The sequence below is a fragment of the Sturnira hondurensis genome, unplaced genomic scaffold (genome assembly GCF_014824575.4).
Source record: "Sturnira hondurensis isolate 20B ecotype Veracruz unplaced genomic scaffold, ASM1482457v3 Scaffold0012488, whole genome shotgun sequence".
In the NCBI taxonomy this organism is placed as follows: Eukaryota; Metazoa; Chordata; class Mammalia; order Chiroptera; family Phyllostomidae; genus Sturnira; species Sturnira hondurensis.
In genome coordinates this window covers 2,502,371-2,517,287 of record NW_028085119.1, presented here as the reverse complement: position 1 = coordinate 2,517,287, position 14,917 = coordinate 2,502,371, and the positions used below count along the sequence as shown (strand labels likewise).

Sequence of the window (14,917 nt, the reverse complement as noted above, 5' to 3'; positions counted from 1 at the left end):
CAAACTCTCCCTGAGTGGGATGAGCAGAGCAGATGCTGCAAGGAGATGCCAAAGCGGCTCCCCTTCCTCTGTGCCTTGGGTGCCTATAAATTGCTCCGGCGCGCGTTTTCAGCCTCCTCTTCTGCTGGCAGGTGGTACCCAGGCTGAATTCTACGTTCAGTCTCTCTCTCGCTCGGCTCCCGGCGGTGAGGCGCTCACCGCTGCTGCTCTCTAGCTTCTCTTTTGCTCCTCTGCTCGAGTCCGAAGCCTCACCGAGCGACCGTGCCCGCCCCTCTGCACGCCGAGGAGCGGCTGGCCCCGGCTCTCGCGCCCAGCGCGGGTCTTTGGGGGTGCCCATTAGAGTTGTGGTTGTTGCAAAGGAGGAAGGAAAAAAGGCAGGGGAAGGGTGAACAGAGCCAGCGAAAGAAGAGAAGAAGGAGGCAGAAAAAGGCAACTTCAGAGGGAAAGTTGGTGCGAACTGGCGCAGTCTGCAAAAACGGAAAAGTCGATCGCAGGCAGTGGCATAAAAGTGTGAGCGGGCCCCGGCGAGAGAGAGAGAGGCAGCAGCTGGTGCCCTCCTAGTGGCGGGTGTCCTCCCGGAGCGTCGGCAGCCACAGGTGCGAAGGGGCTCGGAGGAGGCGAGAGGGCGCACTGCGCACCCCTCCCCCTGCCCCCACCCCCATCTCGGGACCTCAGCTCAAGTCACTAGGCGTCCGAGCTCCCTCCCCAGCCGCAGCCTCAGCGGGGGGAGCGGGAGCAGCCTAGGAGCGGCCGGCGCCCGCCCGCTCCGGGGAGTTGGGGATCGCAGGGGCTTGTTTTCGGCTCTGAAGAGGTCCCCGCCCAACCTTCAAAATTTTGTCCAAAAGCAGACAGGAGGATCGCCCCGCGCTGAGCCGGCTGGTGGGCAGCAGGAGGCGCCTGATCGCCGCCGGGGCGCTGGGGGTGGTGATGGTGCTGCTGCTGGTCATCCTCATCCCGGTGCTGGTGAGCTCGGCCGGCACGTCGGCGCACTACGAGATGCTAGGCACCTGCCGCATGGTCTGCGACCCCTACGGGGGCACCAAGGCACCCAGCACGGCCGCCACGCCCGACCGCGGCCTCATGCAGTCCCTGCCCACCTTCATCCAGGGCCCCAAAGGCGAGGCCGGCAGGCCCGGGAAGGCAGGCCCGCGTGGGCCCCCCGGTGAACCTGGGCCACCGGGTCCCGTGGGCCCGCCGGGCGAGAAGGGCGAGCCCGGCCGCCAAGGCCTGCCGGGTCCGCCCGGGGCGCCCGGTCTGAACGCGGCTGGGGCCATCAGCGCGGCCACCTACAGCACGGTGCCCAAGATCGCCTTCTACGCAGGCCTGAAACGGCAGCACGAAGGCTACGAGGTGCTCAAGTTCGACGACGTAGTCACCAACCTCGGTAACCACTACGATCCCACCACCGGCAAGTTCACCTGCTCTATCCCGGGCATCTACTTCTTCACCTACCACGTCCTGATGCGCGGTGGGGACGGCACCAGCATGTGGGCTGATCTCTGCAAAAACAACCAGGTGAGTGCGGACAGGCAGCGGGAGGGCGGGGAAGGAGCGCTGCGAGCGCGGGCGAGAGGGAGGAGACCCCGGAAATGGGGTGGGAGTCCGCGGAGAGAAAGGTCGCTTCAGCCGGGGCTCGATGGAGCAGTGCGAGGGAGTTCGCTATTCCACTCCGGGGTTTCAGGGGTCGAAATCCAAAGAGGTGTTTCGCGGCCCCGAGAGGGCGGTTCCGAGCCCCCAGGACCTGTGCTCGGTGCTTACGCGTTTGACTGTGACCCTCGATGGGCGGAAAGCCGAGAGCTCGGTTCCCAGGACGGGTTGGGTGCTGGGGAGTCCGGGAGCAGCAGTAATTGACTCCGGCTGTGAGATTCTCAGCACCGTAGGGTAATTGCTCGCAGGCTTTGGCGGGAATGGGAGGGTTGGGGGAGTCCAGAATGAGCGGGCCAGGGCGACAAGCCCAAACCTGGGGGAGAAAGGCGAGGGCCCAAGGGAGAAAAAGTGTCCTGAAGGAGCAAGTTCCAGCGCGTCCCAGACCGGGAAAGTCGCATAGTCTAGTTCTAGACACAAACTCCGGTTTAGTTATTAGCCGAGGAGAAGAAGGGGGAGAGGTAATGAGTGCCGATAACGGAAGGGAAGGTTGAGATTCATGAGTTTATACTGTAAAAAAGACTCCCAAACACAGAATTCAAACTCCACTTCCTCGAGTTGGTGCTAGGACGCACAGGCAGGTGGAAAGGAGGGCGGGAGCCTAGTTCATTCAGCCTGGGGCGCCCACTGTCAGAAAGCCCCAGAGCACCTGTGTGATGGTCCTTCCAACCCCAGCTTTCTAGTTCACATAGGAAGCTACTTTGGCCTTGATTGTGAAGTACCCTCAGATTAGCCCTGGGCTAGGAAGACTCGGTCTCCTGAACTGATTGGCGCTGCCACAAGGGCCACATGGCTGCAATTTTATACTGGGCCAACTTTCCAGTTTGCTGGAGAAATTCGCAGTCATTGCAAAAACAAAGTGTGGCTTATCTCTTAGTCACAAGAGGAAAATAATAATTGTAACTGCCTGAAAGTGTAATTAGACCCTCTGCACATGCCTAATCAGTGGCCGCTGGAGGCAAGGACTTGCAGCCTGCCGTCCGGAGTTCTTGGGTTGGAACTTGGTTTATGAGGTGGCGCAGTGAATGGTCTGAGCTCCGGCCATGACCAACTTTGGTCCCACAAAGTCTTTGAGACTTGCTGACTCCCCCCACCCCGCCCCCGAATTCAGACCTTTTAAGCTGTAACCCAGGTTTCTATTAAGCAGCGTTGAAGCTGGATTTCTTTAAAAAACCTAATTCAGTGTCAGAATTATTCCAAAAACAAAAGAGAAATATCCTAAATGTATGATATAGAAAGGACAAAAAAAATCCTATCCCTCCCCTTTCCTACCACCCCTCACCTCTAAAGGAATTTAGAAGTAAGTTGCTTAAGGGACCATCAGGATTCATCAGGACTCTGTAGAACAAAAGGAGAAATAATGTCCACCAGGAGGCACTGAGAGGGTTGTTTATTATCGTTTTGCACAAAAATAATAGATAAATAAAAATTGTTTGCAGAGCAATAGGTAAATGGCTGTGAAAGGGCATGACTCACCGTGCCAATAAGGAGCCAGGTGTCACCCTTCCACAAGGCCTTGGGGCAGCTGCCTGGAGGGTTGTCCAGGCACCACTGTTTACCAATTGGCTGTCTTCTGACCCACAGGTTGAGTCTGGACATTACCATCGTACTGAAGAGATTGTTTTTAGAAGTATTCATTAAAATGGAATAAAACTCAAGTTTAAATAGCCAATGTATAAAAGTGCTCACCTCTTAAAAAATGTGGACATGGCAATTACATGAAAAACCAGGGAACAAGATATTTAAATTACTTTAAATGTTGATATCTAGACTGCTGAGCCCAGGATGTTACCCTGATTCCAAGGAAACCGTTCCACATAGGTATTCTATGTGCATTTTGTTTTTAAATTATTTCATTGTTTGGGGTGTGGACCGCTTCTTTGTATCACCCTAGTTGTAAATTCTTAAGGGTGAGGAAAAAAGAACAAAGCAAAACAGCTTAAGGGTATAAGTGTATAAACAAAGCAAAACACCTTAAGTGTATAAGGCTTTTTATTGGCATCATTAGTCTGCTACTCTAAAAGTGTGCAACAAGTAATTCAGAAAAATAAATATAGTAGCAAATAATACATTTTTGGGTTCAGCATGGGCTATTTTGGAAAATGGTTATGACGATATTACTTTTAAGGGCCTTTATCTCTAGAATAAAACTATTTTGCAGTCTGGTCTGCACATAGTTATAGATGAAAAATCTTATATATCTTTATTAATGTGGAATAAATAGTTTACCTTGCTTTTCAGTTATGCTCTTGTCTGATTACTTCGCAGAATGGCAGTTTCCCTCTCTGAACTGACCTAATTTGTTTTCATAAAATAGCAGCTCAGAGACCCATGTCAGTGTCACATTCTGTGGATTAAGTGGGTTAGAGAAATACAAAAATTGCACTAAAAATGCAGTTCACTCTACAATAGGGAAATGCCTCTGGACCTTTACCAGAAGAGAAACATTTTATTTATGCTTTGTGTTAATGCAGGATCACAGATGGAAACATCAAAGGCCAGTAAATTAACCTGATGCACCACTTAACCTTTTGTTTATGATTCCACAGAAGTACAATGAAAATGAAATTATGAGAACATCAGTAGCAATTAATTAAATTAGCAAATGTTACCATAAATATTGTCTCTAATGATGAACCCTCACTAATATGATAATACTAAAGCTACCAACCTATTATATTCTCACAGACATGCCCACTTCTCACATTCCCAGTAAAACCATCGACCTTACCATCTGCTGAGCCCATGATAGTGCATATTAAAGGTAAAAATTAGACGCAAATAGCCTTACACAGAAACAGAAAATATTTTTAATATGTTTCTATACCATTAGCAGAAAACCGGAATAAAAATACTGCTTTCTGAATGCAATCATTATGATACAACTATAAGGCACTATGATAAAAATTTAAGCAGGCTCAAGATTAGAACTATAAGATAATTGAAGACCAATTTTTGCTTTAACAATTTATTAGTTATGACACCAGTGAACAAGAGGTATATTTGGAACAGTGAATAGTTTGTGGGTTGATGTTCATTTGTTATCAAGATTAATATAATGTCAAATTAATTATCTTTTTAGGGGCCATGAAACCTGCACTAGAGATCAAGCTGAAGCTAAATACTTAACGTATAACATGAAAAGATGTTAGAGCACATTTAGATGGAAATGGGCATGGAGAGCCAAAGAAAGGACGCATCACATTCCCAGGGAAAATGCTGAAATCAGTGTACATTTCGGAAGCAGAAAATAGCCTCCAGGGTGGATGCATTTACCTTCCTCACTAGTTTGATGGCTTAAAGGAGGAATTGTTGGAAGTCACTGAGCTAGAGACGAGAGCTTGAAGTTTTGAGTGCCATTATACCTTTAGAGTATGATCAGGTGAGCAGGAATGCTGAGATCATGCGGAGCACCCTTGAACATGGCAGTTATTGAATTGGGAAAGTCTCACGGTACAGTACAGGTGAGCATTTTAGAGGATCACTGTCATTAACAAACAATCACACTGGCTTTTTTTCACAAAGGAAGTGAAACCGTAGGGTAACTTCAGTCTGGGAGATCACCCTTTTTTGTGGTTATCCCTACTGATTAAAACTGGTGATGATTACATGGGTTTGTGATTCTACCCTATAAATAAAAAACACATTACAGTATTTTTAGGATTAGTGCCTCTGAATCAAGTGATTTTACTGAGTCCTGGTTCGCAAATGCCTTTGATACAGAAAAGTGTTAAGGCACGGTGCCCACAGAACACTCGGGGAATGCCTAAGCAGTAGGCAAAATGTGTCAGGTTATCAGCAGCTGAGAAGTATGCTGTGGATTGATATTTATGAATATATTACTGATATGGCTAATTACTATTTTGTATTTTACTTTTCCTCCCACATTAAAATCCACACGTGAGAGAGATCAAACAGTCCTATCCTCCCCAGGAGATTGTTTTCCCTGGGAATTAATGACTCGATGAAATCAATAAATCAAAGCACTCAACTCCTACAAACTTAGGATTCATTCCTAGGAAATATCATGACATTCCGTTGTATTATCACTTACTGGTCAAAACAGACCACTCACTGAATTGGGCTGTACATTTCAGCCAGGGCTTCAGAGCACAACCGCGCGGCGTGTTGCTGTGCGGCACCAGTGGCAGTCAGCAAGGTGTTAAAGAATTCGAAATCCTGTAAGCCCTCTTCTCCTTTTGCTATATGATATTCCGAAAGAAAATTTTAAAATACTACTTAAATCACTTTACAAGTTCAGCAGTGTCAAAGAGCCTTCTTTTTTTAACATTTCAGCATTAATGTGAGAACATATCACATAAAAATTTAATTTGAAAACCTATCATTTACATTTTGAAAGACATGCATGGAAATTCTTGACTTATGTCTCATTTCCCTCATTTTACCAAGTGATAAAATCTTGTATATTGTACCCAGAGTCATGCGTTATCACATAGTGCGGGTTTACAAAACCACTAAATCACTTGCTGTGTTTTTCAGGGAAATATCATTATATTGGAATAGAGACAAGCCACAAAGTAGATGTTTCACTGAAATAAATAAAATACGAGCCTGTCTATTGAAATTTTTTTTCCAAGGCAGTATCAAAATCCAGCTAAGTGGACATGAAGCCCAATTGGAGTTTAGGATGTGACAGAATGTCCATGTTACTTGACAGGATAGGCAATTGGACTGTTTGCAAACGTCTGTCAGCTCACTAATGAGATCACAGAGTAGATTTATAAGCAAGCTCCTTCTTCAGAGCAAACCACACATTTAATGAGATCATTCAAAAATCCTAGCAATTTGACTTCAAATCATGGAAATGTAGTTCCTCCTATAATTTTAAATGTTGAAATTTATTTATTTGCAGACATCACAATTAAGTGAAAAAAAGGTGCAAATAGAAAAAAAACCTGAAAAGTTGGGTGATATAGTCACAGGTGTTTAAGTGAGTTAAACTTCCAGGAAAGGGAGCTTTACTTGAATTAAATTTTGAAAGGCCCCAAATCAAATGGCTTTCTTCCTTTTTTCTTCCTATATAGTAGAGGTAGAGCAGTGGTATTTCTCTGAGCTATCACCTACTGGGGACCTCAATGTTTGAATAATTGTGAGGACCAGCTGAAGTTTGGACTGAATTTCTGTGCTCCTCAACAGCTGTTTACAATATTGTTATTTGGATAAATTAAAATGCAAGATGTTACTGTATTATTCCCACTTCAAGAAGTGATTGGACACAGAGGTTCCAAGCTTTAGAAAGAGTAGTGATTTAGCAAGAGAATAAATTGGCTTGTACTTTTTACCAAGTGTAGTAAGGAAAGACTGCTGGTATGACTCACAAAAAGAGTTTTCTCCTTTTCATTCCTCTTTTCTGGTAACATGGCTGAAACGATGCCTAAAATACCCTCATAAAGCTCCAAAGGCCAAGGTGGACATTTCTGTGTCAGTTCGGTGCTGTGGCAGCATATCGCTTGTACATGACCTCAAAGCGAACTCAAAGATCCTCTGTGACGAACCCTAACTCTTGCCTGTTTCTCATAGGTGCGTGCTAGTGCGATCGCCCAGGATGCTGATCAGAATTACGACTATGCCAGTAACAGTGTGGTTCTTCATTTGGAGCCAGGAGATGAAGTCTACATCAAATTAGATGGTGGGAAAGCCCACGGAGGAAACAACAACAAATACAGCACATTTTCTGGATTTATCATTTACGCTGACTGATCGTGTAGAAACTGAGCTTACTGTTCTGAGTTTGGACACTGGATTCGTACGGCTTACATCAGTGAATCAAGGATCCCAGGGGAATGCCAGTTGTGGGGCCCCTCAGATGTATTTAAGTGGGGGATTCAAATGCTACCTGACTCACATCTGTATTCTCAGAAACACTATGTAAAAAAAACATATTAAAAGCAAGATAAGCAGATGTGTGATCCACTACCGCCAAAGCAAATACTCCTTATTGTTAGTGTCCATGTGAATGAAGTCCTATATAGATAACAAATTTTTATAGAGAAATCTAAGACACGAATTATTTCTTCAGTATATATGATACTTTGGTGTACTGTGATCCTGCTGCTCTTATCCATGTCAGCTTTGGTCCTTGTGAGTGTACCTGCTTATTATGATTCTCGGAGCCCATTCTTAGTGTGGGGAGGAATGATTTTACCCTGCAGGAGAAGGTCTGGTTGAAACAATGCTGCTTGTCCCCAAAGAAATTGTTTGCCTTGTACTCTTGTGGACTTTAGAGATAGACCTGGGAATGATTCAACTTCAAGCCTTAACCTGGAATTTTCTGGATTTGAGCAAATTCCCAAGCCTATGGTCATTTTCCCATTTTCTTTTTTCCTATGAATTTTCTTTTCTCTTTTCTGGTGATAGTCTTTAAAAATAGAGATTGAAATTGTATCATAGGTTGACCCTGTAAGTGTGAAAATGTGTAATATGTATGGTATTAGAAATCCCCTAAGTGTCCATTTTGTCAATAGAATTGTGTTTAGATTTACTAGGAAAGTCAGAGAAATGTATTCTTTGGTGTTAAATCAGACTGAGGTTTTTTGCCTTCTTTGGAACAAAAGATTATTCATAACCCAATACACGAAACTTTAATTTGAGCTACCGCATGCATCACCGAGGGGACGCTAAGGAAGGCCTTCAAAGAGTTACTGTAAGTCATGGCCTGAGGTTATTTCAAAATGAGCAATTTCACATATAACCAGTATGACAACAGAGTGTATATATTTTATAGAAATACTTGCCACGTGTGTATACATATATGTGTGTACACATATATGTGTACACACATATATAGATGAATAGATATATATATATATGGCTTCAGATCATAGGCACAGTGGCTGGTATAGCCTCAAATTTTTAATTAAAAAATATATGTGTGTATGCATACACACACAAACATACAAATTATCTGACTTATTTTGGATGGAAATATATTTTGGATGACAAAAATATATGGAATAGCAAAATAATTTAAATGACTTCTCTTTTAAGAGTTATCCAGAAAATTGAATCGTATGAGGCCCTATGCATCACATGTCTGTAAACTAAGCCTATGGCTGCTCTGTTATCCCCTGCCAATCAATACTTTTCACTGCGTTCTGTGGCAGACTGTTACCATTAGGATTGCTGAAACAGAGTGGCTCTCCTTTGTAGTGCTTATGAATTATACACATTCGAATTACCAATTTTTCTTTTTTTTCTCAGGTGGATTGAAGCTGACAGTAAAGTAGATTTTGAAAGTGGTGCAAATCCTTTCTCTCTATTTAAAACACACTGCCAAAAGCCATCTCCTTTAAACTAAGAAAAAGATCAACAATGCATGTTGATAGATCCTGACTATCAGACAACTTCCACTGTTACAATGAAAAATCTGTTCCCCTCTCAGCTGCCTTTGAAGACTCTTTAACAAGTCGACTCAAAAACAGATTTAAAAACCTACTTGTTTTTCTGGTAAAGGACATTTGCATTTTTTTCATTTAAAGGAATTAATTTGTTCTTCTGGCTCTTTCCTCTTGGGTACTTTATGTTCTAACACAGAAAACTTGATCATCTTTGATCCACAGAAATACCTTTTATTTAGCAAACCTCACCTTTCCCAAAGAGTTATGCATAGTGTTCCCATCTGCAGGTGCTGTGTGCTCAGTTTAAATGCCTTAGTCTGAATAACTCTCATGGTTACATGATTTAAAGCACTTAGCCCATTCTTCAAGAACAATGACTAATTCTATCTGGCCTTCCTAATATATAAGATACCTTAGAAAAGAGTTGCAATGGATTTTATTTCAATTTAACCATATATACTGTTAAAGAGGAATTGGCAACAGGGTTTGGAGAATTCTTTTTCTTCTAATTTTTTTTTTTTAGGTAACAAATAGCATACTGAGGATTCAACCAAAAGATTAATTTATAAACACTGCACATCAACTAAGAGTTTTAGCTAAGAGTTTTAAAAAAGGCTTTATTTACTTAATTCATCAGGGCTGGGAACCTTTTAGAGAGTAGGCTGTAGAATCAGACTGTCATTTCTAGTAGACCTGACCTTTTCTTCAGATAAATAAACATTATTTTCTCTATTTAAGCCCAAGGAACACTAAGAAAAGGTAAAGGAAATAAAGGGAATACATATATATATATATATATGGCAAACATTTTTTTGCATTTTACATTATTAATTACTTAAATTGTGGCCTTTGTTATTATAAATGTAATGATCCATTAAACTATATTATGTAATATATTCTGACTTTTATGGTTGAATTTTTATAATTCAGTAGTATGTTACGAGTTCATGCCCCCTTATAGAAATTTTTCAAAATGTAACAAAATATATACCAAAACTATTTCAGAAAGCCACATGCAACACCAATTGATTTATTATGTGTATATATAGATAGGTGGACATCACATAATTAACCTTCCACACTATTTTTACCATTGTAAATTGGTAATTGTCTTACAGTATCTATTGAAAAAAATCTCAAAATTCAACTTCCCTTGCCGAAGAAGCTATTTTAAAGTGCCATAGCATTCATTAAGCATTAATTAAAGAACAGCAGGATAATTAGTTGGCTCATCCATATTATGGGAAACATTGGACTGCTCCAGAAGGGGCTGATTGAACTAAAAACATTTTAAATTCTCAAGTAGGGTGGCTGATAAATTAAGGAAACAAAACTTAACTTCACTGAAGGGACTCAAGCTATCAGCCATTGTTTGGAAGTTGGTAGTTCTGTGTTATTTTGCTAAAGCCAAGCAGTAGGGCTCCAGGAGGCACAGTGGCTCGCTGGAGGTGCAGATGTGAGAGCCAGTCTCGGAGAAGGCAGAATGCTTCTAATTCTCCAAAAAGGGAAAAGATCCATCACTACTCTTATGTATCTCTGATTAATTAATATCTCGCAGCACGTTTGAAATCACTGAATGTTCTCTGTAAGCTTTATTGTCAAGGTGTGAATTTATAAGCATCCTATTTGAAAGTTAGCCATCGCTGAGGGTTGTCTATCAGTATCTTATCAAGTGCATTCTCAGCTATACCTCTAAGCAACATTTTAGGAACAATGTTGGTGAGTATGTGAGAGTAGCCGTGACCTCCATATTTCATCAGCCGATGCTTTGTGTGTATGTCATGTGCCATCAGAATTCGATCTCCATAGCCTTCATCCACCAGAAGACGCACCCTGTGAAAAAACGGTAGCTCATTATATGGCATCTGTCTCACATTTAAAGCACATTTTCAGGGTGATTTAAACTTTTTATTTAAAATCTATTACGTTTGTGGTAGAGATCCCACCTTCCACCATGGCATGTATACTGGAAGACCCTTAATAAATACTGTGTGGTGATGATAAACATACTGCTGCATTTTAGTAGGAGCAGGGTCCTTCTTCTATGAACACTGAAATTTCTAGCCTGTGGTATTTATGACAATGCCTGGCAATAATGCATTAGAGATAGCTCCTGACAAGAGATGGCAGTTTGGTTGGTTTGGCAGTAAAGGGCGTATGATATAGCTAGAGAGTCATTTTGAGAAGGTCAGCCAATGGTATGTCTGTCTTATGAGCATTTGTCCTTTCGAAGTCCATGGGAGTTTTGACTTAGTCTTGGAGCACTGGGTGAAGTTGACCAATAAAGATTTACTCTATTTTTCTTCCCATTCCTCAAGATTTCTATAGATAATCAGCTGTTCCTTTAAATTTGTAGTCAGTAAGCTAAAGAAGGGCTTCCTGGCTATTGTCTAAATATCTAATCCTCTTTGCTTTGTTAAATGCTGTCATCTGCAGTGTGAGTCACCTCCTGACAGCCACCATCTGTGTGTGTTTGGACTCTGGGCAGTGTCTGCAGTGACTTTCATAGGTCTCAGATGACAGGAGATGCCACTTGGAGATAGTGACTCTTTTCTGGCATTTACTATATGGTCTCATCAGTCTCTAGATTCCCAGATGGATATAGGTTTTCTTTTTGTTTCAATAACATTTCTTGGCATTCTAGCGCAGCGATTTTCAACTGTTGTGCCACGGCACACCAAAGCAAGAATTTTAAAAACCTGATTATTCACTCAGTCACTGACCTCTTTTTCCCCAGATCAGTGGTCCCCAGCCGGTTTTATGGGGATGGAGCTCAGCAGATAATGTGAGTGATGGGGAGCAGGATAAAGCTTCACTCGCTCATCTGTTGCTCACTGACCGATACAGGTCTGTGGCCCAGGGGTCGGGGACCCCTGCCTTAGATTGTCAAGTGAAAAAATGACAATGGCCAACACAACAGTAGCCACCTGGTGTGAATGAATGAAAATTATATCTATTTTTTTGTCAGATCAGCAAAAAATACAATACATTATTTGGTGTGCTGCAGAATTTTAGTCATTATTTTATGTGTGCCATGAGGTGAAAGAGGTCGAAAATTACTGTTTTAATGCATGAGTCATATTAAATAATTACTACTATGGTAAGCAAAATGTGGGGCACTACATGGAAAACTCAAGTTCAAAGCCCTGCCCTCTGAGAACATACATTTTAAAATAAATTATCCATGGCCAAGTAGCTCAGTTGGTTAAAGTACTGCCCCAATATGCCAAGGTTGCAGGTTCAATCCCCAGTCAGGGCACATGTAAGAATCAAACAATGACTACATGAATAAATGAAACAACAAATCCCTCTCTCACTCTTTCTTACTCTCTCTAAAAATCAATAAAAATAAAAATAAAATAAATCAATAAATTACAATTGAAGATTAGATCTTGTGTTTGCAGGTGGCAGGGAGCCCACTTGGACATTTTGTTTCAAGCCCTGTGTCCATGTCACCCGTCCCCATCACGAATGTCCCACGAGTACACGGAACACCCCTCGTGCCACCACAGTTCTTTGCCTCTTTAAAATCTGTGTAATGTTCAAAAGTTCTCCAGTTACTTTTGGTAAAAACTCTCTTTAAAGGAATTATCTAAGAGAGTATTGATTATTTATGAAAAAAGAGAAAGATTTGACAGAAATAATACACAATACTGAAACGTGGTGTGACAACCTTTGATCTACAACTAAAAGGGAGTAAGTATCACATCACAAGACATTTTCTTAGGGTACACTTCCTCCCTTATATTTTCTGAGCATTTCCCCACATTTTTGTTCCTTTTCTTTAAGAAAAAAGTGGTATCTCATTATTACAGAGGCATATTGTACAGATAAACAAACTCCTATAAGAGGCCTTATGTGATAACTTGAAATGCAGACTTACTGAATTGTGAAGTAGTAAGGTAAGAACATAATGGATAAGATACACGTCTGAAAATGGGAACCCTTAGAACTCATTAAGTCAAGATTCTGGAGCCTGTTTATCTCATGAGAAAGATAATGTTATGACACTAGAAACATAATCACATCCCACCAAGAAAACTGCCCGGCCACTGCATGGGATGAGATCATCTCTCACGCTGTGCATGGTACGGAAGAATGGTAGTTGTAGAGATGCTGCCAGAAGGAATGAACCACTAGAGATGAGAAGACAAAAAATCACAGTAATTATGGAAATACAAATGAGTTAGTGTTTTGCAAACAAATATTAGAGAGAGACTACAAAGTGTGAAAAGGCAGAGATATAATAAGATTTGAGAAATGGAGCACAAGATTGGAAACAGGTGTTAGGCACAGAATTTCTGGTGCTGAAAGCCAGAGGTAGGCAGAAGCGTGCTTCTCTGTCTTGCATTTCACAGCTTTTGACTACTAAGGCTCAGAAAAGGCCTGCAAATGAATGATGAAAATCCAGAGCCCAGAAGGTGGGGGCAAGGGTACTGGGGCTCACACAATCCAAATTTCATTCAGTAATGACTGTGGGCTGTGCTCGAGTCAGTAATCTGGTGGGTGGTTTTAATTTAAGGAAGATTAAGTATACATACATACACATATACATAGAGATGCATAAACACACACACATAACTTTGTGTGTGTGTTCATACATCTAGAATGTTTACATTAGCACAAAGAAAGCTGACCAAACTAAGTTCTTGTTCTTGATTGAATAGATAAAATTTGGGAGCTAAGAAGCCGTACTGGGAGAGTTGGCCATCATCCTTCCCCTGTCTCCTTCAGAGATTCCCTCTGCAGATCTCCTGTCTTTTAGTCCTGAAGGTCTAGGAAACTCATGGAAGGCACAGGGGTGCAAAAGATACACCTTACTGCCACGAGGGAGGCAGGTCCCAGGAGCTAACTTCCTATTTCCAAGATTAATTGTAAAATATGGGTTGACAATATTCATCAGGAATCATGGTTTTGAGATCATGAAAGATAGTAAAGACCTACCATACCACTACACTTTAAATTCCAGACAATAGTCACCTCTGACTATGGCACAAGCTAGTAGGGCCCTAGAGACATCCGTTCTCAAGTCCTGAATGACGCTCCTTGGCCAGTAAATTAAAGGCGTAAAATGAAATAAACCTTCCCTCAATTCTGCCTTGTCTTCTAGCTTTAGCCCTACAGCCCTGCTTCCATTTACTACTGAACTTTTTTTAAAATATATTTTATTGATTATACCATTACAGTTGTTCTATTCCCCCCCTTCATTCCCCTCCACCCACACACTCCCTCCCCCACCATTCTCCCCCCTTAGTTTATAACCGCGTCTCAAGTTCTTTGGATTCTATATTTCCCCAACTATTCTTGCCCTCCCCCTTATCTATTTTCTACCTACTGTCTATGCTATTTTCTGTACCTTCTCCCCCCTTCTCCTCCTCCCACTCCCCTGTTGCTAACCCTCCATGTGTTCTTCATTTCTATGGTTCCACACCTGATCTAGCTGTCCTCTTGGTTTGCTTTTGTTTTAGGTGTGGTTGTTAATAACTGTGAGTTTGCTGTCCTTTCACTGTTCATATTTTTCATCTTCTTTTTCTTATATAAGTCCCTTTAGCATTTCATATAATAAGGGCTTGGTGATGATGAACTCCTTGAACTTGACCTTATCTGAGAAGCACTTTATCTGTCCTTCCATTCTAAATGAAAGTTTTGCTGGATAAAGCAATCTTGGCTGTAGGTCTTTGGATTTCATGACTTGGAATACTTCTTTCCAGCCCCTTCTTGCCTGTAAGGTCTCTTTTGAGAAATCCACTGACAGTCTGATGGGTACTCCTTTGTAGGTGACTGTCCCCTTATCTCTTGCTGCTTCTAGGATTCTCTCCTTCATTTTGGTCTTGGCTAATGTAATTATGATATGCCTTGGTGTGTTCCTTCTTGGAACACACCAAAGAACTGTGTCCAAGTTCTTTGGGACTCTC

The 14,917-nt window shown here is 42.1% G+C and overlaps 2 protein-coding genes across 6 annotated transcripts in view; one reads left to right on the top strand and one right to left on the bottom strand.

Annotated features, from left to right (window-relative positions):
• Window positions 1-233: 233 nt before the first annotated feature.
• C1QL3 (complement C1q like 3) lies at window positions 234-9,189 on the top strand. The gene is made up of 2 exons (XM_037060770.1): window positions 234-1,515; window positions 7,186-9,189. Exons 1-2 carry the CDS (start codon window positions 928-930, stop codon window positions 7,363-7,365), a joined length of 768 nt encoding a protein of 255 aa, XP_036916665.1. The 5' UTR covers window positions 234-927; the 3' UTR covers window positions 7,366-9,189.
• Window positions 9,190-9,514: 325 nt separating this feature from the next.
• PTER (phosphotriesterase related) overlaps window positions 9,515-14,917 on the bottom strand; it is a 62,913-nt gene continuing 57,510 nt past the window's right edge. For all 5 annotated transcript variants that reach the window (XM_037060765.1, XM_037060769.1, XM_037060766.1 and 2 more), the window contains one exon: window positions 9,515-10,835. In XM_037060765.1, the coding sequence (XP_036916660.1) occupies window positions 10,625-10,835 (211 nt within the window). In that variant the 3' untranslated portion in view covers window positions 9,515-10,624. The remainder of the gene's footprint in view (window positions 10,836-14,917) is intronic.

What these genes read in the sequence shown, in the direction of transcription:
- C1QL3 (XM_037060770.1), top strand. Translation starts at nt 928, where the DNA reads ATGGTGCTGCTGCTGGTCATCCTCATCCCGGTGCTGGTGAGCTCGGCC. An exon ending in ATCTCTGCAAAAACAACCAG is followed by an intron (nt 1,516 to 7,185) that starts GTGAGTGCGGAC and finishes TGTTTCTCATAG; the next exon opens with GTGCGTGCTAGTGCGATCGC.